Genomic DNA, 23,980 nt, shown 5'->3' on the forward strand with positions numbered 1-23,980 from the left:
TACCCATTTATTTTGTTGAGCTGCTTAACACTGACCTATGAATCTGTCAAGCATAAAAACATGGACCAAACTCAAGAGATGAACTGTCTGAACGGGAGACAACTTCGCAATCTGCTAATTGGAAAGTTGGTGGTTCAATCCCTGACTGCTCAGTCTGCATGCCTGCATATCCTTGGACGAGATGCTGAACCTCGATACGTTCTGATACATTCACTGGAGTGTGACATGTACACAGACAGCACTTGTATGAATATAAAGTGCTTTGAGTGCTCAGCACTATGTAAGAGCCAGTCCATATACTTGCCTTCAGTGGTTGCTTCTTCCAAACTTCCAGCATGTCTGTTAGAGCCAGTTCCTACACGACTGCCCAAAGAAATCCAACCATTAATGTTAAATATGAGCAGTGTCTTCCTGCTATTGGGCCATATCCCACAGGCCTTTAAGGTGGCAGTAATTAAACCATTACTTAAAAAGCTGTCACTTAAAGCAGAAATGTCTTAAAAGTTGGAAACATCCTGTCTCAAGATGATGCTTTAAAAACTAGTTGGTGCATTTATTCTGTCTAGGCCTGATTATTGTCACGTCATCCTGAAACCTCCCTGAAATGCCTTTGGTTGACCCAGCAGTGAGGGCACTGACCTACTGACTCCTGTTCACTGACTAAAACGCACTGTTTCACCATTTTGGCTTCATTTTTGTTAAATAACGTTGTTTATCTGAAAACAAACCTTGTGCTTTCTTTTGCACTTACTCAGGTGTGATCTTAAGGTTCCTTTTAAAAAAACAAACTAATAATTCAAATAATTTTTTGGGTTTTTTTGGCTCAATTGTTAAACATTTTGTCAGTTTTGGTTTAAGACTCTTTAGTCTTGTAAATACTAACAAGTCACCCCATCCCTGGACACTTCTCTACGCCGACGATGTCTTCCTGGCCGATGAATCGCGAATAGAACTGCAATACCAAACGCAGCAGTGGAAGACTCGCCTAACTGACTTCGGCCTGAGGCTCAACACCAACAAGACCGAATACTTAGAGGCTGGCCCCCAGACCGACGGCACGATCAGCGTCGATGGAGAAGATCTGGCGAAAGTACCTCATTTCAAATACCTCAGATCGATGATCAGCAATGACGGCGATATCCTACTAGATGTACGAGCCAGGATCAACGCAGCGTGGATGAAATGGCGCCAAGTCACCGGCGTCCTGTGTGACCGAAGAATGCCCAATCGCCTCAAGTCAAAGATCTACAAGAGTGTAGTGCGCCCCGTCGCCCTCTATGGATCCGAGTGCTGGCCAGCCACCGCAAAGCACGAACAAGCCCTTCACACGATGGAAATGCAGATGCTGCGATGGTGCCTAGGCCTAACACGATGGGACCACGTCATGAACACCGACGTTAGAAAGAGGATGGGAATCGCGCCAATCACAGATAAGATGCAAGAAGCGAGGCTGCGGTGGTACGGACATGTGGTACGGAGCGATGAGAACTCAGTGGTGAGAACAGCACTGCGGCTCAGCCCCCAAGGACGTCGACCTAGAGGCAGACCAAAGTGGAGATGGATGGACCGAATCAAGGACGACGTGAAGAAGATCGAAGCCGATCTGACCGACGCCCTTGACCGACCCAAGTGGAGACGACTTTGCAGAAAAGCGGACCCTGCAACCGAGCGGGAAAAACGCTAGGAGGAAGAAGTCTTGTAAATACTAAAACTGTAATGTTTGGCTCTAACAGTCTCTGGTTCTTTCAGGGACTCCCATCAACAAGCCTCCGGTGTTGGGTTACAAAGACCTTAACCTCTTCAAGCTCTACAGGTTGGTCTATCACCTGGGAGGCTGCCACAAGGTGAGAAGGTGACACACGTACTACCAGATCGTACGACTGATGTGAATGTGGGGTCATGTGAGTGCTGTTCCAGTAGTGGACTGAGCTCCTGATGGTCCTCTTGGCTGTCTGACTTAGTGCCTGATTGGTTCCACTGTGTGTGCAGCTGATGAACATGAAGGAGTGCGTGCCTAGCTGTGACGTGACTCTGCCTCGTGTGTTTCAGATTGAGTCTGGTACAGTGTGGAAGCAGGTTTACATAGATCTGGGCATCCCTGTCCTCAACTCTGCTGCGTCCTACAATGTCAAGACTGCCTACAAAAAGTAAGAACAATAAGTTGCTCAGAAAGCAATTTTCTCTTTTTGGTTCTGATTCTGTTTGGATCTGGGTCGAGGTCTGCATGTGATGCACTGATCAGCATTACACTGAACTGGGCGCTTAACAAGGTAACTTCAGGTTTGACCCAGGGCTCGAGGTGATGCGGTGCTGTGAGAGATGGGGCCTGATTATTTAAGACTTTAAAATCCTTTTTCTCACATCAAGGTTTTTACATGCCTGCAGCAGCTGTGTGCCTTTCAGGCAGTGTTGTGTGTTTAACCTCTTGATGTTTTTCTAATATTTCCTCTCTGTAAATTGTACTGCTGTGCTGACTCTGTATCTGACCATGTAAAGATGGATCAGATTAGGAATCCATGGGCTGATTTATTGAGGTGATAACCTCTTTGCTGACAGTATCATATCAGAACATGATGGAAACAATTAGCTGGTCCTTAGCAGATCATAAAGTTAGGTGAATATGGCCACATGAATAGCATGTGACAAATGACATCATCATATGCAGAAGGTGTTCAACATATACAGTGTGTTAAGAATTAAGAGGGTAAGTAGCAGTGCTGCTAACGTGTTAATTGATCCCCTGTAAGTGTGACCCATGTGTAAAACCAGCAGTTTGCTGCTCTGCAGCCTTCAGGTATGTTTTAATATAATGCCAAGGAGGTAAAAGCATCAGAGTGTCTAGAGCACAGGTGTCGAACTCCAGGCCTCGAGGGCCGGTATCCTGCAGGTTCTAGATGTGTCCTTGATCCATCACAGCTGATTTAAATGGCTAAATGACCTCCTCAACATGTCTTGAAGTTCTCCAGAGGCCTGGTAATGAACTAATCATTTGATTCAGGTGTGCTGACTCACGGTGATATCTAAAACCTGCAGGACACCGGCCCTCAAGGCCTGGAGTTCGACGCCCCTGGTCTAGAGGATTGATTGATGCTGCTCATGAATCAGGGAGGGGGTATAAGGCCATTTCAAAACAACTTGAAAAGATTAGGAATCCATGGGCTGATTTATCGAAGTGATATTAGCCCGAGTGCTGCTCTAAGGAGCTCGTTCTGAGAGTCCCAGATTTTAAGCCCTATGAGAGTGTCCCTAGAAGGGTCGTGGACCTCCTATTGATCCTCTACCTAATCACGAGCTAAGGTGCGCATCATATGACTAACACGCGTCATCGTTTTCAAAAAGTCTGTTTTCGCTGTCCACACTGCGACACATAAGCACCTTCTTCGTTTCCGAGAGCGTTTTCAAAACGCTGCGTTTTCCTTGAGCCAAAACGCCGTCTTGTTTGAAAACGCATTAGTGTGGACGTAGCCTTAAAGAAGTCCAGACGCTTCTCTTTCCTTAGTCATCCAACTCATCAGTCTGAGAACCTTCAGACATGTTGAGATGCAGTCCTGTGAAAAACCAAGTTACCTCTTCCATAGAGGTTAAAAGAGTAAGTATGAACCAGGTGCTGCTAATTAAACGCACTTGATTAATCACCTCCATAAAAGCAGTTTGCTGGTCTGGACCAAAACACAAAGCCAGAAGGTTTGCTGGAGTGGATGTTCTTTGGGCGGACAAGACCAAAAGTGGAAAAGTGCTTCTTTTAGTGAAAACCAGTAATGGGTCGATGACCCCTTATGCAGTGTGAGACACATTACTGTGTTGCTGCTGGATTTAAGATAATTTTACAGGCAACTGGACAGAGAATGAACCAACTAGGTTCATGCATTCTGAAAGACGGCGTCTTCTTCTCTTATCAGCACAAATGCAAGTCAGTCAGAAGTTGTGCTGTGCGATAAACACTGAGCTCCTCGCTGCTGTACGACACGGCGTTGTATCGGTAATGTGGTTTTTCTTACAGCAATAAGCACACAGATACGAGGTTTTCGCTCTGTCACTAGTAAAAGTATGACAGCTAACGCTCTATTGTGTGGGTGGTCGTAGCAAAGTCTTATCACAGAGGAAGGCTGTTTAATAACTCGTGCCACACAGACCACTGACCCTTTATTTGTGTCGTCAGGTACCTTTATGGGTTTGAGGAGTACTGCCGCTCTGCAGCCATTACTTTCAGAACCATCCATCACAACAACCCCCGCCCTCCTGCCACACCAGCCAGTCAAAAGGCAGCGGGAGCAGCGTTAACAGAGTCCTCCACACCAACGGTGACGGTGGAGACAGTTGTTGACAAACAGGAGGAGGTGGAGTCAGAGAGCGAAAGTGAGAAGGAAGACGTGAAGGAGAGACAGTCATCCCCAAGAGTGAGAGATTTCTTCGACACCAACAGAAATGCTGACACCCCAAACCAGTGTGTGCTGCATAAGCTCACACTGAGCCAACGAAGCAGTATTTCAGCACATGAAATGTTTTCTGCCCCCGTCTCTTCTCAGGGGAGGAGGAGGTGCGTGGGGAGTCGGGTGAAAGCAGAGAGAGAGACCTCCTCCAAGTTGGATAAGAGAGGAGGACCAGGAGAAGGAGAGAACCACGAGGAGCAGCAGAGGGAGGTGAGGAGACGCAGCAACAGAAGAAATGATGACTCTGAGAGAGGCTCTGACGATGACGAGGAGGATGAGGACGATGAAGAAGAGGAGGAGGGGGAGAGGAGGAGAGCAGACAGGTAAACACAAAACAATAATGAATAATAGGAACCAAAACATGGGTGTGAGTAAATAAGATAAGGTGAAAATGAAGTCGGTGTAAAAACATAATTACAAAGTTACACTTGAAGTAAAGAAAAATATCGTTTGTACTGATGCAGAAATGTGAAGTTAAAAACATGCAAAATGAGCAAGAAGCTTAATCCGAAAACTACAGAGGTGGAAGTTTACATCTATGGCTTATTATTACTGTTCTTAGTAAGTTATTATTTTCTTTATTCGGTTTAAAAAAATCAATGTGAAAGGATTTAAATATGCGATCATGTTCAGACTGTCTTTATATTAGCAGAAGCTAAACTTCTGTTGTACGTTATGGTATCACAGTATTCTTATATTGTTTCTATTCCTGTATTCAAGATATGTGCATACAGTGGTTGCAAAAGTATTCGGCCCCTTGAACTTTTCCACATTTTGTCACATTACAGCCACAAACATGAATCAATGTTATTGGACGTCCACGTGAAAGACCAACACAAAGTGGTGCACACGTGAGAAGTGGAAGGAAAATCTGACATGATTCCAAACATTTTTTACAAATAAATAACTGCAAAGTGGTGTGTGTAATTATTCAGCCCCCTGAGTCAATACTTTGTAGAACCACCTTTTGCTGCAGTTCCAGCTGCCAGTCTTTCAGGGTCTGTCTCTACCAGCTTTGCACATCTACAGACTGAAATCTTTGCTCATTCTTCTTTGAAACAGCTCCAGCTCAGTCAGATTAGATGGACAGCGTTTGTGAACAGCAGTTTTCAGATCTTGCCACAGATTCTCGATTGGATTTAGACACCAGACAGGTCAGGGATAAAGTTACTGAGAAATTTAAAGCAGGCTTAGGCTGCAAAAAGATTTCCCAAGCCTTGAACATCCCACGGAGCACTGTTCAAGCCATCATTCAGAAATGGAAGGAGTATGGCACAACTGTAAACCTACCAAGACAAGGCCGTCCACCTAAACTCACAGGCCGAACAAGGAGAGCACTGATCAGAAATGCAGCCAAGAGGCCCATGGTGACTCTGGACGAGCTGCAGAGATCTACAGCTCAGGTGGGGAATCTGTCCATAGGACAGCTATTAGTCGTGCACTGCACAAAGTTGGCCTTTATGGAAGAGTGGCAAGAAGAAAGCCATTGTTAACAGAAAACCATAAGAAGTCCCGTTTGCAGTTTGCCACAAGCCATGTGGGGGACACAGCAAACATGTGGAAGAAGCTGCTCTGGTCAGATGAGACCAAAATGCAAAACGCTGTGTGTGGAGGAAAACTAACACTGCTCATCACTCTGAACACACCATCCCCACTGTCAGATATGGTGGTGGCAGCATCATGCTCTGGGGGGGCTTCTCTTCAGCAGGGACAGGGAAGCTGGTCAGAGTTGATGGGAAAATGGATGGAACCAAATACAGGGCAGTCTTGGAAGAAAACCTCTTGGAGTCTGCAAAAGACTTGAGACTGGGGCGGAGGTTCAGCTTCCAGCAGGACAACGACCCTAAACATAAAGCCAGGAAACAATGGGACGGTTTAAAACAAAACATATCCATGTGTTAGAACGGCCCAGTCAAAGTCCAGATCTAAATCCAGTCGAGAATCTGTGGCAAGATCTGAAAACTGCTGTTCACAAACGCTGTCCATCTAATCTGACTGAGCTGGAGCTGTTTCAAAGAAGAATGAGCAAAGATTCAGTCTGTAGATGTGCAAAGCTGGTAGAGACAGACCCTGAAAGACTGGCAGCTGTAACTGCAGCAAAAGGTGGTTCTACAAAGTATTGACTCAGGGGGCTGAATAATTACACACACACACACACACACACACACACACACACACACACACACACACACACACACCACTTTGCAGTTATTTATTTGTAAAAAATGTTTGGAATCATGTATGATTTTCGTTCCACTTCTCACGTGTGCACCACTTTGTGTTGGTCTTTCACGTGGACGTCCAATAACATTGATTCATGTTTGTGGCTGTAATGTGACAAAATATGGAGAAGTTCAAGGGGCCGAATACTTTTGCAACCACTGTACAAGCTCATACACTAAGTTTTCTTTTATTATAATGTTACACAGTAACAAAAGCCTCTTTTGCACTGCCGACCTGACTCTGTCAGCTCATTGTGCGTGGGCTCATTACAGCACCACGGCCCTGGACATCATTTGTATGTTTTTGTCAGACTCTGGGATCACAGCGTTATTTATTTTTTCCCTCGTTTCTGGGTTTCAAAAATGTTTTGATTTTTCTGATGCCGTCGACTCATCAAGTGATGCTATTGACTGGCCAATCAGTGACATGTAGTCTGTTGGAAAGCATTTTTGGATTGACTCACCTCACTTGGAACCCCGACCTAACAGACACTAAAACAATACCCAGTATCAGGCAACACCACCTAATGGAAAACCCTAAAAACTGAGTCAAGCTAAGCCAAGTAGGTGCTGGTGGAAAAGGGCTAAAAGTAGTCTTAATCATACAATACAGGCATGTACTGATGTTGGCTGCTGATAGAGTGTGTGTGTGTGTGTGTGTGTGTGTGTGTGTGTGTGTGTGTGTGTGTCAGGAGTGAGACTGAAGAAGACGGAGACACTGTAACTGGAACGAAGGTCAGGGTGAAGTACGGAAGAGGAAAGACTCAGAAGATTTATGAGGCCCACATCAAGAAGACTGACATTGACAATGGTGAACAGTTCTACCTGGTTCACTATTACGGCTGGAATGTCAGGTCAGTCTGTCAGACACACGCTGCCTGTGTACAGTGAATACTACATATGTACTGCATATGAATACTACCAGTGCAGGACAGTGGTTTTTGACTTTGTTTCACCTTTAAAAGCTCTTTACTTTGCCACGTATGGTTTTGTTTCTTTGTTTTTTAAGCACACCCTCACAAACAAAAATCAGAGTAGGAAAAGCTTTTTGTTCACAGTGAAAACCACAAACATGTTTAATGAATCATTTTCATAACTTGAAATGCAAATTTCAAAAAGTTGTGTAAAAATGCTGCAAAAAACAAAATCGTATAAAAGTATTTACCTAAGATTCCAGGAAATGCTTCAGATGTTTTTTGTACAACTTTAACAAATATTTACCTGGAACAGGTGGTGTATCGCTCCTCCTGTTGTCTCCGTGGAGACAGTGTTGACATTGCAGTTGAGCCTTTTCTGCCTCTTTGGCCAGTACCTGTGACATTCAGCAGTCACCTCATTGTTTTAACACGTGATAGAAAGAAGAGTAGGAAAGCACACTGACCACAGTGTCCATGTCACTAGTCTCTCCCATCACACTGATGCTGCTCTCACAGCTGCAGTCGCTCCGTTCTCCTCCTTTTCCCAAGCAACCAAATGCCACGTGCTGACATAGTTTTTTTTGGGTGGTTTACATGGAGTTGCTGAATGATCTTGTGGTGGCCATGAAATTGCTTCTTATTTTTTTGTTGTTTAGACTTTTAAAATATTTTATGTTTGCAGAGATGCTCCACAGTTAAACTCTGAAAAAAATAAAAACTAAAGTTGGTGTCACAGGTGCTTAGGGATGTTAGGTGATGGTGTGACCTGGTGGTGTTTGTGTATCTGATGCACAGGTATGATGAGTGGGTGAAGGCTGACCGAATTATATGGCCTACAGAAAAAGCAACAAAGAGGAAGCAGAAGAAGAAGGTGAAGGTGAGATGCCACGTCACAAATTGAAGGATGGATAATTATGGAGTTTCAATGTGATCAAAAGCTTTCTTCATTAAATACAGGTGAAAAGTAACCATTGGTTCATGTGATGAATAAAAGTTGAGTAACTGGGAATGTTTCTGTGTGACTGCTTAGTGTTAAAGCTGAGAGGTTGTTTGGTGGACAGGTGTCCTGTGATGTCGAATTACCTTGGCTGTCTGACCAAAACCTGCTGAGCTTCACTCTGAGATGAACGGACATCCTAAGGTCAAACATCCTTTTTATTGTCATCTCACTGTTTTCTTTCCACTCAACAGACCAAAGACGAGCTCGATAAGGACGAAGAGAAGCCAGCACTGATGGCGGCTGTCAGGCCAACTGTAGGGAAACGTGGTCGTCCTCAGATCAGGACCACACCCAACAGCTCCACTGGGCGTAGCAAAACTTCAAGTAGCGAAGGGCTATCCAATTGCAGAAGCAGCAGGACTGACACTTCCAGTATGGCCAACGGAGACAGTAAGCTGTACAGAGCATGCCGATACCAAAGAAATCCACTCAGTAGTGCACTTTATTGCCAAAAATGTTCCCTCATCTGGTTTCACCAGCATATGAACTTGAGTGACATCCAATTCTTGGCCCATAGGGTCTAATGTGATGTTGGCCCATGCTCGGCTATAACAGCTTCAAGTCTTCTGGGAATGCTTTCTACAGTATTTAGGAATGTGTTTATGGGAGTTTTTGACCGTCCTCCCAGAAGGACATTACCAGGCAAAAGTCTTAGAAAAAGAAAAGTCTCATTGCATGGTGCTGCATGAATGCTGTGGTAGCTGTTTTGGTTCATGGTGCCTCCCACTCTACAAGTCGCCGACCCTGGATCCAGCAAACAGCCCCAGACCATCACACTTCCTCCTCCATGTTTGACAGGTGATGACACACACTGTGGATCCATCCTTTCACCTACTCGACGACAAAGATCCTGTGTGATGAACTGAAGATTTCACATTTGATCCATCGGTCCATAATACCTTCTTCCAGTCTTCAGCAGTCCAGTGTTGGTGTTTCATGGTACAGACAAGCCTCTTTGTCTTGCCTGGCTTTCTCGCTGCAACTCATCCTGTCAAACCTGCAGCTTGAAGTCTTCTCTTCACAGCTGAAACAGACTTTCTTACTACGAGCACTGTTAAGCTGCTTGAAGCTGTTGTCCTGTGAGCCGCCATCACATGACCTGATTCAGTCGTGTCTCTGGGTCTGTCAGACTCTTCCTGTCACAGTTTGTTTCATAGTGCAGAAGGAAACTGGACTCACTGACACCTTGACTTTCTTTGCAGTCTCTCTGTAGGACAGACCTACATTTATAAGAGTTATGATGGTCCGTCTCTCTTCCATTGTTAATTGCCTTTTTCTCACCCTGTTTGTACCAACACACTGCTTTCTGCAGCACAGTACTGTTCAGCTGATGCTGACGAGGGTACCACAGTGTGTCCAACACTGCTTTATGCAGACAGACGGGGCTGTAAGTAATCCAGAAAGGTTGGAACACCTGTAGGAATTAGTAGCACCAGCTTTCAAGGCTGATCAGCCTCCTTTGCTGCAGAACAGCTTTAAACTGTTAACCCATGTTGTGTTCTTTTTGTATAATTATGAAAATTACACTATTTTTCAGTTTTGGGTTACTTAAACTTCCTTTTTTCTTAAACTGTGGCAGTTCACCACTTACCTTTGTAGCATTTGAAGATATTCATCTGACTTCAACGACATGTTCTAAAACTTTTGACCAGTCGTGTACATTTGAGGTAGAGCAATGATGTTGGACAAGAAGGCTCGCCACGCTGTCTCCGCTTTAATTCATCCCAGTGGTCTTCTGGCAGGTTGAGGTCAGGACTCTGCAGCCAGTGACGCTCTTCCACACCAGACCTGCTCGTGCATGTCCTCATGAGCATGCTTTGTCCATCCCCAAACTGCTCTTACAAAGCTGGGAGCATGAACCGATCTAAAATGACTTGGTATGCCGAAGTATCAAGAATTCCTTTGACTGGAACTGAAGGCCCAGTTCATCATGCAGTGGCATCAGATACACCACTGCACCTGGTGATATGGAGAAACCTATTCATGGAGTGTCTCTGAGTAATCTGAAGGCCTCATCAGGTTTGTAGGGTTATAGTGGTCTAAGGAGCTTTGAAAGAAAATGACTGAGAGCCTTTACAGACAGGCCTATAGTGGTACAGTGGATGAGTGAATACATTTGGCAATAGTGTATGTTCACGTCACAAGATGCCTGTCAGGAAAAGCTGTATTTGTCCAGTTTGAATTGACCATCACAGTGAGGTGTGTCTCTGTGAGTAATGTGTCGTTCTCTCTGCAGACACTCCCCGGAGAAGAACCAGAAGGACTTCCGGCATGTACGACTCGGACAGAGCATCCAACGGTGAGAACAGCTCTGTTTGTAGTAATTGAGCCATTCAGTAATTACTAACTAACCAACCAATGTCCATCCTGCAGAGGATTCTGGGAACTCCTCAGATGAAAGTGAATCAGAAGACCCTTCTGACAAAAAAATATCGCCATGGCAAGGCAGAGCTGAAGTCTCACCTTCCAAGGCAGAGGAAGCAGAAGAGGAGCAGCAAGCAAGTGGGTTGGCTAATGTCATGGCATCTCCTCACAGCAATACAGCAACTTGTGCAGCAGCAGTTCAGCTGCCGGATGCTGCCTTAGCCTTGTGTCCCAGTATGCCTGAGGAGAACACTCATGAAGAATTACACCAATCAGAGAGGAAGGAGGCAGAGCAGGGGGAGAATCCTGCAAAGGAAGCTGCAGTGCTGCCAGCTGATCTGGACAAAGACAACCAAATGTCACCAGTCACAAAGACGGCGTCTGTCCAAGACGAAAACAAAACGTCTCTAAGGCAAGAATTACTTCCAGAGATGTGTCTGAGTAGGACCCCACCTCCTCTTCCTCCTGAAAGGGAGCAGCAGGTGCCCTCCTCTCTGCCTTCCTCCACCGATGAGGACAACTGTACTACTCCTGCATCCTCGCCAAGAGTGAAAGGTCGTAGGAGCAACATCAGGGAGGCAGGCTCTGAAACACCCCCTAGAGTCCCCCTCTCCAACCCCAGCCCTGCATCCACTGCCAGCCGCTCTCAGGCACCAGCGTTATCACCTTCTCCTCATAGCGTCTTTAAGAGGCAAGACGAGCCCATGGTAGTGCTCCACTGTCTCCCCACCCCACACCTCCTGCCTGAGGCGTCTCCTGCTGACTCGGACACTGACTCTGCCACTGAAGAGGAGGAAGCAGAGGAGATGGAGGAGGAGGCAGAGGAGGAGACAGAGGAAAGAAGCAGCGTGGCACTCAAGCGTAAGGCAGGAGACCAAAAGACAGCAGAAAAGAAACCCCGTCCTGACAGAAGGCAGGAGGAGACCACCAAAATGGTTGCAGGAGCTTCCCCCTTACCACTCCACTCAGAGAAGAGCAGTGAGGCAGTGGTGATGGCAGAGGAACAGCCCCACCCAGCAGAAGAGCCACAGAAAGAGGTGTCAAAGGAGCATCTTACAGGTGCAGCCACAAAGGTACCGGTCATGCCTTCTGGGACAGCTTCGCTTGTTCTGGAAACCCAGGAGCCGGCGTATACAGAGGAGCTGGAACCACAGATGGATCCAGAATCACTGGTCTGCCATGAGGTGGACCTGGATGATACAGATGAGAAGGAGAAGCCCATCCCCTCCTTGGAGCATCACTTCCCTATAGTCAATGAGTCGCAACAAGCCCCCCCTCCACTCCCCCACCTCATCCATTCCTCCCTCCCCTCCCCTCATACGCCTCATTTCCCTCAGCCTCAGGCCAGGCCCTTTCTGCCAGAAGTCACTCCCATCGAGGCGCACCAACTACGCAAGTGTGACACTGAGGAGGGGGGTGTGGTGAAGGGCGAGCAGGAGAGAGACTCGAGCCCTGGTTTCGACGGCAGTGCTTCCTCGTCCTCCACCTCTCTCTCGTTGCAGGAAAATAAAGACAGAGGTAAGAGCACAATGGTACAACAGACAGAAATGTGACCTTATCAGTTGCAGGGCTCGCAAAATTTCAAAGTCCCTGGTAGCCCTTCGGGCAGGGACTCTTCAGTTTTTGGTAGCCCAAAATAAATATAAGTAGCCCGAATAAATAAAAAAAAAAAAGAAAGAGAGCAATTTTTTGATTGATGTTTTGTTTCCTTTACAATATTATACTTTAATGTATAATATTGTAAAGGAAACAAAACATTAATCAAAAAATTGTTGAAAAACAAATTACAACATTGTATAAAAATTACAATCATCAACTCAAATACTTGGTTCTAATTGAACAGAAATTTCTATGAACTTGTAAGAACTGTGTAGGACATGAATCCGTCTGTGTCAGATCCTGAATCTGAAATTTCCACTGAAGTCACGGGTAAGAGACAAGTGGAACCAAGATCGAGGCCATTTGCTTTTTGAAGTTTGCAAAGACTGCTAAATTGTGCCAGTGGTAGTTCACTCTTTGCAACATAGTAGCTGTTCTAAACAGATTTTTCAGGTTTATTTTTAGTATGTTATTTGCAATTGGTGTTTGTTCTGGGAAAGATATTGCAGACTGAGCAATAATGCATTTCTTGCATTTCTCATGGGTTCTAATGGGGGCCTTTCTTAAAATGACTGGTCCCAGTAACAAAGGCGCTTGTCGACTCAGAAATCGAGAGAAAACCAACAACACACCCGGCAGAACATTATGTTATTTACACGGGTGCACATAAGTGGTCCGCATGTGCGCATTCGCTGTCAAAATAAAAGACGCACCAGATAAGAAGTTGCAGCGCGCGTTTGCGTCCATATAAAAAGCACTGTTTTTGTCCACTAGAGTGGGATTTTCACGGCACATTCCGCACCACATCTCTGTGCGTTCATCATTTGTTTGAAGCCAGCTCACCTCCTGCAACCACTTTTCCGAGAATACGCGCTTCTTTTGTGGTTGGGACTCCTGACATTTCTTTGGGGGTGGAGGAACATCACAGTAATTGCTTAAAGGAGCTTCTTCGACATCTTTAAGAGTTCTAAACAAATGTCTGTCCTCCTCCAGAAAATCTTATGTATGCAAGCACGCGTTGCAACTTCTTATATTGTTTTTTATTTTGACAGCGAATGCGCACCTGCGGACCACTTATGTGCAGCCCTGGTTATTTAGCTCGTCATATTGCAGCCACAGAAATTCTTTTGTCCATGAAACCATAAAGCTGCACTTTCTTTTTGCCTTATAGTCTGATTTGTCATAACTTCTCCGTTTTGTGGTAAGCTTTTCTTTGGCTGTCACTTCTTCACCCTGACCTGTCTTATTTGGCTCAGCAGAACTAAAATATATATCTGTCTGTGAAGGTTCTCAGCCATCCAGGTCATCGTAGTCAAATATATATCCTGCTGCTTTTACACACACACTCACATAAGCTCAGCGATTCTCTGCTCGATCAACCTCTCACATGTTTAAGCTGCGGGAGATTTCACTTGTCATGTTTGCATAGTAAGCTAACGATTAATAAGACGATGTCAGAGGAATTGGTGCACAAATTATCATCACTCACAGATCAGTGCTGTCGCTCTCTATACACAGTTCGCGCGATTGCAAAGTGAAAGCAAAAAAACAAGCGCAAATTCAAACGCGATTTCAATATGTCACATATTGACAGTGGCTCACCGATGCCAATGACATAATTACCCAGCTACATTTCTGAAAGAATGCAAAAGCATTGACATATATTTTTCCTTCCTACAATAGCCCGACGGGCAGGGAAGAGATAGATTTTGGTAGCCCGACTGGAAAAATCACTAGCCCCGGGACGTCGGGCTAGCGATTTTGCGAGCCCTGAGTTGGATTGTATCACAAGTAAGATATGACCTTTGACCCTTCAGGTCAGAAGAGGCTGACTGACTGTAACTCCAGCCCGTCAGCCAAGAAACAGAAACTGAACCAGAAACGACCACAAACGCCTGGGAGGGTGGAGAAGAACGGAGCAGGTCAGTGGCAGCTTGTACTGTAAATATCAGATGAAGACTTGTTCTGCAGGTTGAACCAGATGACGTTTGGAAAAGTCCAATCTTGCTGTTATTCTGAACTCTTCAAGTTGCATTATGATCGTTTCATCCTCTGCTTAATTTGTAAGTTTGCTCACTTCCAAAGAAGTGAACAGTGTGTTTTATTTCAATGCAGAGAGAGAATAGAAAACATGTCACATAATTTATAACCTGAGTAGCATGTCGTTGAGTGAAATAAGTATTTGAATCCACTACAACCTAGTCAAATTGCAGAACATGGGCACACAGATCACAATCAGTCAATTTGATACTGAGCTAGTAATATGTATAAGACTGTCCACAGAATCCACTTCTTCACTGGGCAAACTGGGCATGGACGTGTGCTTTGGCTAAGGGAACAGGACAACTGTGGATCGTATACAAGAACCTCTTTCCCTCAGCCACAGCACTGAAGATGGGTCATGGATGGTTTCAGTTCCAGCATCAGTATCCCAATACAACTAAAGAAGCACATTAAGGTCATGGAGTACCACAGGCAGTCTGCAGACATGTTTTTGTTGGTAATCAAATACTTATTTCACTCACTTGCATGCCGATCAATTTATAACTTTAATGAGCTTTTCTGGACTTTTGGTTGATAATCAGTCTGTCAATGAAGTGAAGCTTGGAGACTATAAGAAAGGCTGATGGGGCACAGTGGACACCCACGCTGCCTCTGTGAACGCAAGAACTTCAGAAAAATGTCACCTTCAAAATGATACATCAGTGCATCTACCAACAGTCTCAGACAAGTTCAGATCTGTGACTGAACTGAAATCAAATCGAATTGATGTTCATATTAAGGTCAGAGGTCAGATTTTGTGAACAAGTATGTAACACTAATCATTTACAGGTCATGAAGTTAAAATAGACATTAAACTAATGAAGGGCATAACAAATGACGTAACAAATAGCATAAATGAAATATTACAGAGGAGGAACATTATGAAAAGGTAGAAATGAATTTTGGCTCATTTTAGGCTCCAGCTGTGCTTCACACTCGGTGTGAAACTGCTAATTTCCAGTTTTATTTTTCTTAAATTGACTTGAGCTGGACACAAAAATGTAAGATGCACATATTTATTATTGTAAAAGTACAACTGTCAAAGTTTATCTGCAGTGAGCCTGTTGGCCGTTGTAGTGTTGGTGCTACCCGTGCTGCAGTAACACCTCAGCAGTGCCATCAGCTGACTAAAACCACAGAACGTTTCCACGTCATATTTATGTGGTCCTTCATTAGTAAGCTCCAACCAAGTACTACGTACGGTTAATCCTTTTTGATTAACCAAAGAAATGTTTTAATACTTTGTGATTTCTGATTTTCATGAGCTTCTAAATCATCATGAAAATAAAAAAGATTTTACTTGCTGTATATTTAATATAGTGTATGAAATTTGACCTTTTACCTTAAGTTACAAAAAACAGACTTTCTCTTCCACTAGTCTAATTTTCGGAGCTCCATACATAATCAATCAGATCCACGGTGAACCACTCAAACGTGGGCCTCGATCCATGAGTGCCCGCTCAGATCGACTGGTTTTCCATTACAATTTAGTACCTCCTGATGTGCGTGGTCGCTGTCATAGCAACATGTCTGAGTGCGACGTAATTACATGCAACACGAACGCTGCAATAAAGGTGAGTCGGCGGTATACCTGCCCTCTGAGCACGCCGTTGTTTTGGAGCCATTTCATTGCTGAGTTAATGTGACCCAGCCGATTAACAGCACTGTGAATGCAGAGACGACTCCTATGAGAAGATGCACAGCAGATTATTAGAACCACTGCATTACAAAGTGTTGTAAACTGTTTCCAGGTCACAGTAGTGACAGCGAGGACCAGTCTCGGCTCTCGTCTCTGTCAAAGTCTCAGAAGTCTCGTCCCAGCTTTTCATCTCCGTCTTCTCACAAACAAGACAAACAGAGCTTCTCCACCCCTCAACGCACCTACAAGTGGACCTTCCAACTTGGTACGAACACACACAGTGTTTGACACTGAACTGACAATTCAAACATGTCAAATGACACAGCTATAGGCCACTGTGGGCAAACTTGTGTTTCACGGCACAACATAAACACAACAAAGTGCTTCCACCTGAACTTTAACCTCATGTTGATGCTGAAGGATGCTCTGAGAGATTTTAAACAATTGTAAATTGTTGGACCTCTTTTTCTTTTTAAAATTGAGATTTAATCTGATCTGTGTCCACTTTCACTTTTCCTCAGATGAGCTGGACAGCATGTCAAGCACAGAAAGGATCTCGTTCCTCCAGGAAAAGCTGCAGGAGATCAGAAAGTACTACATGACCCTGAAGTCTGAGGTTGCGTCTATTGACAGACGCAGGAAAAGACTAAAAAAGAAGGAAAGAGAAGGTAGGAGGGCCTGCAGGCAAACGCTGACATCATCTGCTTGCTTTCTTCGTAGAGCTCTTTTACACCAGTACCGACTTTGCTTGACTTGGTCTCAGTGTTGCTTCTTATCTGTAGCCATTTCTCTCATTGCCAGATCTTTAAAAATGGCAGTTTTGGTTTTTGTGAAGGAGATGCTCTCGTGACTTATCGAGTGATGCCACCGACTAGCCAATCGGTGGCATGACATCATTTTTGAATCACCTCAGATCACTTGGAATCCCAGCTGAGTAGGTCCAGAAAGAGAACCTGGTACCAGGTACTTCCACCAAATAGAGCCGACCCAAGTGGAAAAGGTCTGTTAGACCAGTCCAGGAGAACCATTCCATTTCCAGTGACTCCTTTACGGAAGTCAGAAATTCAGTAGTGGGCACAGCAGGGTGCGCTTGATAGAGTCATCACTGAATGTGACTCAGTGGAGCGATATGGCTAATGTAATCTTGTTTTCCTGCCCATGCTGAGTTTGCATGTTCTCCCCGTGCTTGCGACAGACTGGCAACCTGGATGTACCCTGCCTCCCGCCCTATGCTAGCTGGGATGGGCTCCAGCGACCCTGAAACGGATAAGTGGAAGAGATTGGATAGATTTTTACTCCGTGTTCGTGGGGTATTGTCATCCCACTGGAGGCCAGACACACATGTTTGTGAAGTAGATATCTTGAGAACCAAGCGATGTAGTAGTTTGAAATTGAAACCGTAGGTTCAGCTGCTGAAAATGGTGGATGGTTCGAGTCTGAGTTTGACCTCAGCCACGTGTTGTACAGATCTGGTAAATGCTGTAACTCAAAAACAAAGTCACCTTTGTCACATTTATACTAAACGTGCATCTACTAAAGATCTCGGATGAGTTCATATCCCTGTGGTGAAGCTTTTCAATTGAGTTAAAGTCAAGTTTTCAGAAACTCTGGTGAATGCAATAAACTTGAGAACAAGGCGACATCGTATTTTGAAATCAGTAACGTGTTGGATTTACTAGGAGGCTGAGGGTTAGTGTTGGACACTCCAGTATTTTCCCGTACAGCTGTTCAAAGATGAACTTTGTTTTTAGCCCAAATCTGTTGTTTCTTAGAAAAGCATTTCAGTTTCCATCCTTGAATAATTTTGCTTCTCATCGATGAATCCATTTGCTGTGATGTGCTTATCAGGGTTATATTACTAAAAGGTGTCTTTCTGTCCGTCTCTGTCCTTCTGTCTCAGTGTCCAACACAATGGCATCCACCTCATCAGGTTCCTCAGACACTGGTATGAGTCCGTCATCGGCCTCGCCCACTCAGAACACTGTGGTTGTGGAGTGCAGGTGATGACACGCCCACCCAGGCCTACTCATCCAGCTTGTTCCCTCTCACCACAGATTCCACCCAGTGTCTGCTCTGAGGGCACGATAAGACAAAAACTTTACAAAACTCCATCCACTTTGTTCCTGTGAGTGTCGACTCGTACTGTTGGAATCTCATCGCTCCATCAGTTATGGCCCACGGGCGCCGTCCCCACACCTACGGACACCTCGATTCCCGTCTAAGGAAACACGAGGAACTTTCTGTTAGCCACCACAGAGCTCCTTCTTTGGTTTGTTTTTATTTTATTTCCCTCCCTCCACTTTGCTCTTGTGCTTTTCCCCCCCTCCCCTGTTTGGTCTGGTTGCAGGGGTCAGAGGTCACGGGCTTGTAGGAATTATTTAAGGTGGAACAGATTCGTGAAGCTGTTGATGCACACATCTCTACTGCATATGTTCTCTAGAAAACAAACTGTCCTCACTTTCTGCCCTGAGTGTTTTTGGTCTCTTTTAAATGGAATTAGAGCTTTTATTTTGGTTAAGCACAGAAAAATGTTTGATTTTTACAGCAGAAGAAAAAAAAGATATTTGTTGAAGAAGCTTTTTTGTGTGTAAAATACTTCAACTCTTCAGCTCCTTCAGTTATTTTTGAGTTTGAAGTTTAGCAGGTCAGTTTGGAATTTGTATGGAAGATCATTACTGCCAAGAAAATAGATGAAGGGAGTCCAAATATTTGCCAGCAGATCTCAAACATTTTCACTTTGTTTCTTTCAAAATATTTAATTTTTGTTTAAACTTGTTCACAGTGAGTGAAAATGCCACTCACAAACATTGTTCAGTTCTTTTTATTGAAAGTGAAATTATGATGTAAAGTTTTGGGTTTGATTTCTCACAGCTGAGATTCTTGTAAGTTATAAATTCCCTTTTATGTTAAAAGACCAGTTTTTTTTGTTTTAACATTTGGATCTTTTGTTTTGCTGCCATATTTGTGATTCAGTATTGTAGCTTTGATTTGAATAATAACATTAAATGTGATCCATCTTTAGAGTCTTTAAAAAAAAAAAAAGTCTGAAATTCAGCTGAATCGTTTTCCATCAACCAGTAAAAAGTTGGAGTTAATTTCAGTGAACATTTTCTTTCTTTGCGCAGTGAACGTGGGCGTTATGGGTAGTTGTGACGTTGACTTCTGAAATCTGAGCTTCAACCAGCTGATCTCAGAATTCTTTAATAAAATTGTCCAATTTAAACATTCACTCAAGTTACTTAGTCACACGTTTGCACCAAAGGGTGACTCCATCATTCTGCTGGCATCAAGACTTATTGGTCATGTTTTTGCACACAAGTTTAAATGGGATTTAAATGTAAGTACTTACCTTTGAAACTATTGTCACAAAGTTTTCCTACAGACAATTTTATGGATCCAGAATTTTGACTTCAGTTGTCTTAAAATATGTTTATGATCTGATGGTGAAGTATCCGGGCAAATTCTAAACATGATGCTGGTGAACATGATTTTGGTTTTTTGGGGGGGGGGGTGAGCCCTGATTACTCCTCACTACTTCATTAAATTATTAATTTTAGGTTATAATTTTTGTTCTTCCATGTGTTGGGTCTCTAAGCTCGATGGTGGCATTGTTCTGGAGGGTTCTGTTGCACTTCATCTCTGGTCTCTTCCTTCTCTGAGTTGCTGTCTGCATTCAGCTCAGACAGGCTGATTTCAAGTCCTTGACTCTTTCGTGTGTGTGTGTGTGTGTGTGTGTGTGTGTGTGTGTGTGTGTGTGTGAGCGTGTGAGCGTGTGCACGTGTACATAAAAAGCTCTGAGTAAAGAAAAATAAAGTCGCACCCTGTATTTCAGAACTACATTTTACATGCCTGTAAAGAATAATTTCTAATATTTTTAAGAGAAGACTGTTTGTACTGTTATATTATGAAGCTTTTTTTTTTCTTTTGTTTTTTAACTGTTTTCCAGTGGCTTTTAAAGAGAGCAGTGACTGTAAATGATGGGGGGGAGGGGCGAAAACACATTTCCTCCCAAGAACAGAAGCCATGCTGGAACTGTGTGCACAATGAGTGCTCTCTGTTTCTAATAAAGTTTTTAAAGGTTTCTGCTCTGGCCCAGTCATTTCAGTCCCCAACCGAAATTATCTCCATACTAAAATAATCTCTTGAGCAGAAGAAATGGGAGCATAAAAACAAGTTGATTCCAAAATCGCTGTTTAAAACGTGTAACACATGTCTACACTGTGTCCTGTGTGAGGTGGCTGTGAAGAGCGTTCTCGAGGGAACCTGGGAGAAGACTGGACTTCTGCTTGTTTAACACTAAAGGTGAATGTAGCCACTTTATTAATCCCGAAGGAAATTATGGGTTACAGTAGGCAGCATGCTGGTTGGCGCATGCACACTCACAAAGGAACCCTCAAACCAAACATACTTTACACAAACATTGGGGAGACCGGTCAGAGAGGTAGGCTGATATGGAAAATGCTGAAAATGCACAACATGAGGTGAGATATACTTGGCCAATAAATGTGATTCTGAATCTGATATCGCCCAAAGTATTCATTCCAAATCATTCAGTCGTCCATGCAAAGCCTTGTAATGATGACATGTAAGATGCTGGGCATGATTTGTTGAACGGTATTTAGCTTTTTTTAATTTATTTTTTGCCATCAATTTTCATATAATAATAAATTAAAGTAAAAAGTGTTCATCAGGTTAGTTAAACTTATGGTATATTGACCTGGTCAGTTAAGTAGGAGAGGTGTTAATCTGTTTCAGCTGCTTTGGTGTTAAATTAACAACTGTTGCACTAATGATGAGACGAGCCCCAAAACAGGAACGGTCCTCCCGTCTCTCCTACCAAACAATCAGAAAACGACCTCATGAGTGTGGCCTGAGGGTCTGACATCCTCCAGTAGGTCCTGTGCTTTTCACAGGTGAAAGAATTCCAGATTAAACTTTTAGGTCAACATACAAGTGAAGACGTTTGACCTTCCATCTGGTTTTATTTAATGCTGTCAGAGAAAATCTCATGTGCTCTTCATGCAGCTGAGTACACTCAGTGTTAAAAGCAGAATCTGTGCAGGTCTGAGATCAGCAGCTTACTGAAACACCAAACTGAGTTAATGTTTCTGCTGACATACAGTGACACAGTTACATGGATGATTAATCCTTTTGACTTTTTGTCTTTAACTTTGTCAATAAAACAGTTCTGCTCTTACATGAACTGTTTAAAAGCCTTATGTATGTATTAGGGCTGCCACGATTAGTCGACTAGTCACGATTACGTCGACTATCAAAATCGTCGACGACTGATTTAATAGTCGACACGTCGTTTGAAGCTTTGTAAGATCCCAAAAGACGCAGGAATCAGTAGCAGGATTTAAGAGTGTAATAACGGACTGAAACAGAAGATGGCAGCACTGCATGTACAAGGATGCCAGCTGCCGTTAAACCCCGAAGAAGAAGAAGCTGTGTCCCAGAATTCATAGCGCGGCCCAGCGCAGTTTCCAACAATGGCGGTAGCTAGTTAGTTTTAATATTACTCTTATTATTCTTTCTGGGTCACAAAATAAACGTTTAACATATTTTCAGGCGAGAATGTAGCTGTGTAAACCTCAAATATCTGCTCAGTTTATCAAGACACCGCATATTTTCAAAAGCGCTCCGACGTTTTCGGAGACGTCTGTTACCCACTAGCTCGATAGCTAGCCGGGGGCTAGGTCACTAGCGCCGTGAGAACACCGGACTCTGGGCTAATCGTTTTCAAACCCACCGCCGTCTTTCGCTACTCAGGTTAAACTTGATATATGAGTCACTTAGATAACTTAAACATGTTATTGTTTGGCTTTTTTTTAGTATTTTATTTGTTCCTGAGTAAATCTGTTTGGCTGAGATTAAAGTTATAGTTTTTACACAGCTGAATAAACATCAAGCAGACAGCTGATTATCAGAAGTGTGAGATGCTGGAGAATTTACTCCGGTGTCCTGTTATATTTTAGATAGCAAGGAGTTTATTAAACTCCACCGAGCTGTCCGATTGGCCTCCCTGCTGCTGCGGAGCCTGGGACGGTCTGCTTGCCTCCACCCCGGGGGGAAGGGTAACATCTCTTGGGTCTGGGTTCTGTTTCCCCCTCTGGGGGCGAGGGTACCTGGACCCGGGGTATAGAGTATGTTTGGGGAGTGTGATTGTGTGTACATGTCCATTTATGTCAATCCTTACGTTGGGTGAGTGCTGAGTGTTTGTATATGTGTGCATGAGGGTGGGAATGCATGTTTGTGTCTGTGTGTGCCTGTTTGTCTGTGTCTATATGTCAGGTCGGGTCTTAGACTCCACCTCTCTGGGAACTCCCAGGCCCTCCAAGGCCTATCTCCCCTCACCACACTCCCTGCCGGTGACTGATGCCCTCAGGGGTCGGTGCATTAGTGGTTCTTGGTGTCCGGGGCTGGGTACTCAGGTATGTACCGGCTCACTCCCGGTGGCTACCTGGCGGGGCCTGGCGCCTGTTGCTCGGTCAGGCCTCCTCCGGGGTGCGGGGGGCCCTCGGGCCTCCGGCCTCTGGGCCTGCGGCTCGGTTCACTCTGGCACAGCTGCAGCCCCCTCTAGCTTCTGCTCGGTGGCTACTTGGTGACGCCTCGTCTGGGGATCCTCAGCTCTTCCCAGGAGGGTGGCACGATGCCCCTCTGGTGCTCCTCTTTGGGCTCTCGCACTCTGAGGCCTCTGGATGTCTGGGGCCTGGATCTCCTCCATGCCTGCTTCATGCCCTGGGAGACGGGGCTATGGCTCGCTACATCCTCTTGCAGACCATTACATGTGGAAACCATTTGAATACAAGCACGCTGATCCACACAGGTGTGCACACGGGTGTTCACTGTTCATAGACATAAACTACACCTTTCTTGGCTGCTACCTCAAAGCACATTGTGCGCTGTCTGTCCTACTTGCTGCACAACAACATTGAATATTCAGTATTTACTGCTGTTTACACTTAGCTAGATTAATGCGATGGTGTTGTGTTTAGTATGTTGCTTTGTTGTTGTTTTTTTGCCTGTTTTCTATTCTTCTTCTCTCAACAGGTGATCCAGGAGATTTTTTTTTCCTCCCCCCCTTTCTCACCGTCCCTCTCCCCTTCTGTTTTTCTTTTCCTTCCTATTTCTTTCTCCCTTTCCTATCCCTCACTCATGTCTGTCCCGTCTGTAACATCTGAAAATAAAATATAATAAACAATAAAAACAAAGGTCGATCAAATGGACCAATACGGCAATGCCACGATGATCCATTTGGCAAAGTAAATTCATTGGGTATCCTTGTTGGTCTTCAGACAACAATTCTGATGGCTAAAGAACCAAATGGGACAGGCAGAAAAAAACAAAAAAAAACTCCACCGAAACAATGTCATTAAATGTCATTAAAATGTAATAAACTATCATCTTGTCTTTATTTTTAGTTAGCACATACCTTACACACTTAAAGCTGTAAGCTAATGATAGTTATATAAGAGCAGATGCTGCTGGTGCAATAAACTGTACGTTGTACATCTAATGGATGCATGATCTGATTAGTTGACTGGAACTGAAGAAGCTTCTCGGATGAGAGGTGAAACGTCTTCAAGTAACTTAAAGAAGTCCAGACGCTTTTCTTTGCAAGCTCCTTTGACTACTAGGGTATATTAGACTTAATAGTTACCAGTGTTGGGAAGGTTACTTTTAAAATGTATTCCACTACAGAATACAGAATACATGCCCCAAAATGTATTCTGTAACGTATTCCATTACATTACTCAATGACA

General features: G+C 44.1%; 1 protein-coding gene across 3 annotated transcripts in view; it reads left to right on the forward strand.

Moving 5' to 3' along the window:
- arid4a (AT-rich interactive domain 4A) overlaps positions 1 to 18,624 on the forward strand; it is a 36,391-nt gene extending 17,767 nt beyond the window's left edge. For all 3 annotated transcript variants that reach the window (XM_080871341.1, XM_080871343.1, XM_080871342.1), the window contains exons 13-25: positions 1,750 to 1,844; positions 2,050 to 2,147; positions 4,160 to 4,397; positions 4,527 to 4,753; positions 7,345 to 7,506; positions 8,365 to 8,446; positions 8,761 to 8,959; positions 10,806 to 10,868; positions 10,943 to 12,451; positions 14,350 to 14,454; positions 16,327 to 16,479; positions 16,736 to 16,882; positions 18,115 to 18,624. In XM_080871341.1, the coding sequence (XP_080727467.1) occupies positions 1,750 to 1,844; positions 2,050 to 2,147; positions 4,160 to 4,397; positions 4,527 to 4,753; positions 7,345 to 7,506; positions 8,365 to 8,446; positions 8,761 to 8,959; positions 10,806 to 10,868; positions 10,943 to 12,451; positions 14,350 to 14,454; positions 16,327 to 16,479; positions 16,736 to 16,882; positions 18,115 to 18,218 (3,182 nt within the window). In that variant the 3' untranslated portion in view covers positions 18,219 to 18,624. The remainder of the gene's footprint in view (positions 1 to 1,749; positions 1,845 to 2,049; positions 2,148 to 4,159; positions 4,398 to 4,526; positions 4,754 to 7,344; positions 7,507 to 8,364; positions 8,447 to 8,760; positions 8,960 to 10,805; positions 10,869 to 10,942; positions 12,452 to 14,349; positions 14,455 to 16,326; positions 16,480 to 16,735; positions 16,883 to 18,114) is intronic.
- The last annotated feature ends 5,356 nt before the right edge of the window (positions 18,625 to 23,980 follow it).

The sequence above is a fragment of the Rhamphochromis sp. 'chilingali' genome (assembly GCF_963969265.1).
Source record: "Rhamphochromis sp. 'chilingali' genome assembly, chromosome: 21".
Taxonomy (NCBI): Eukaryota; Metazoa; Chordata; class Actinopteri; order Cichliformes; family Cichlidae; genus Rhamphochromis; species Rhamphochromis sp. 'chilingali'.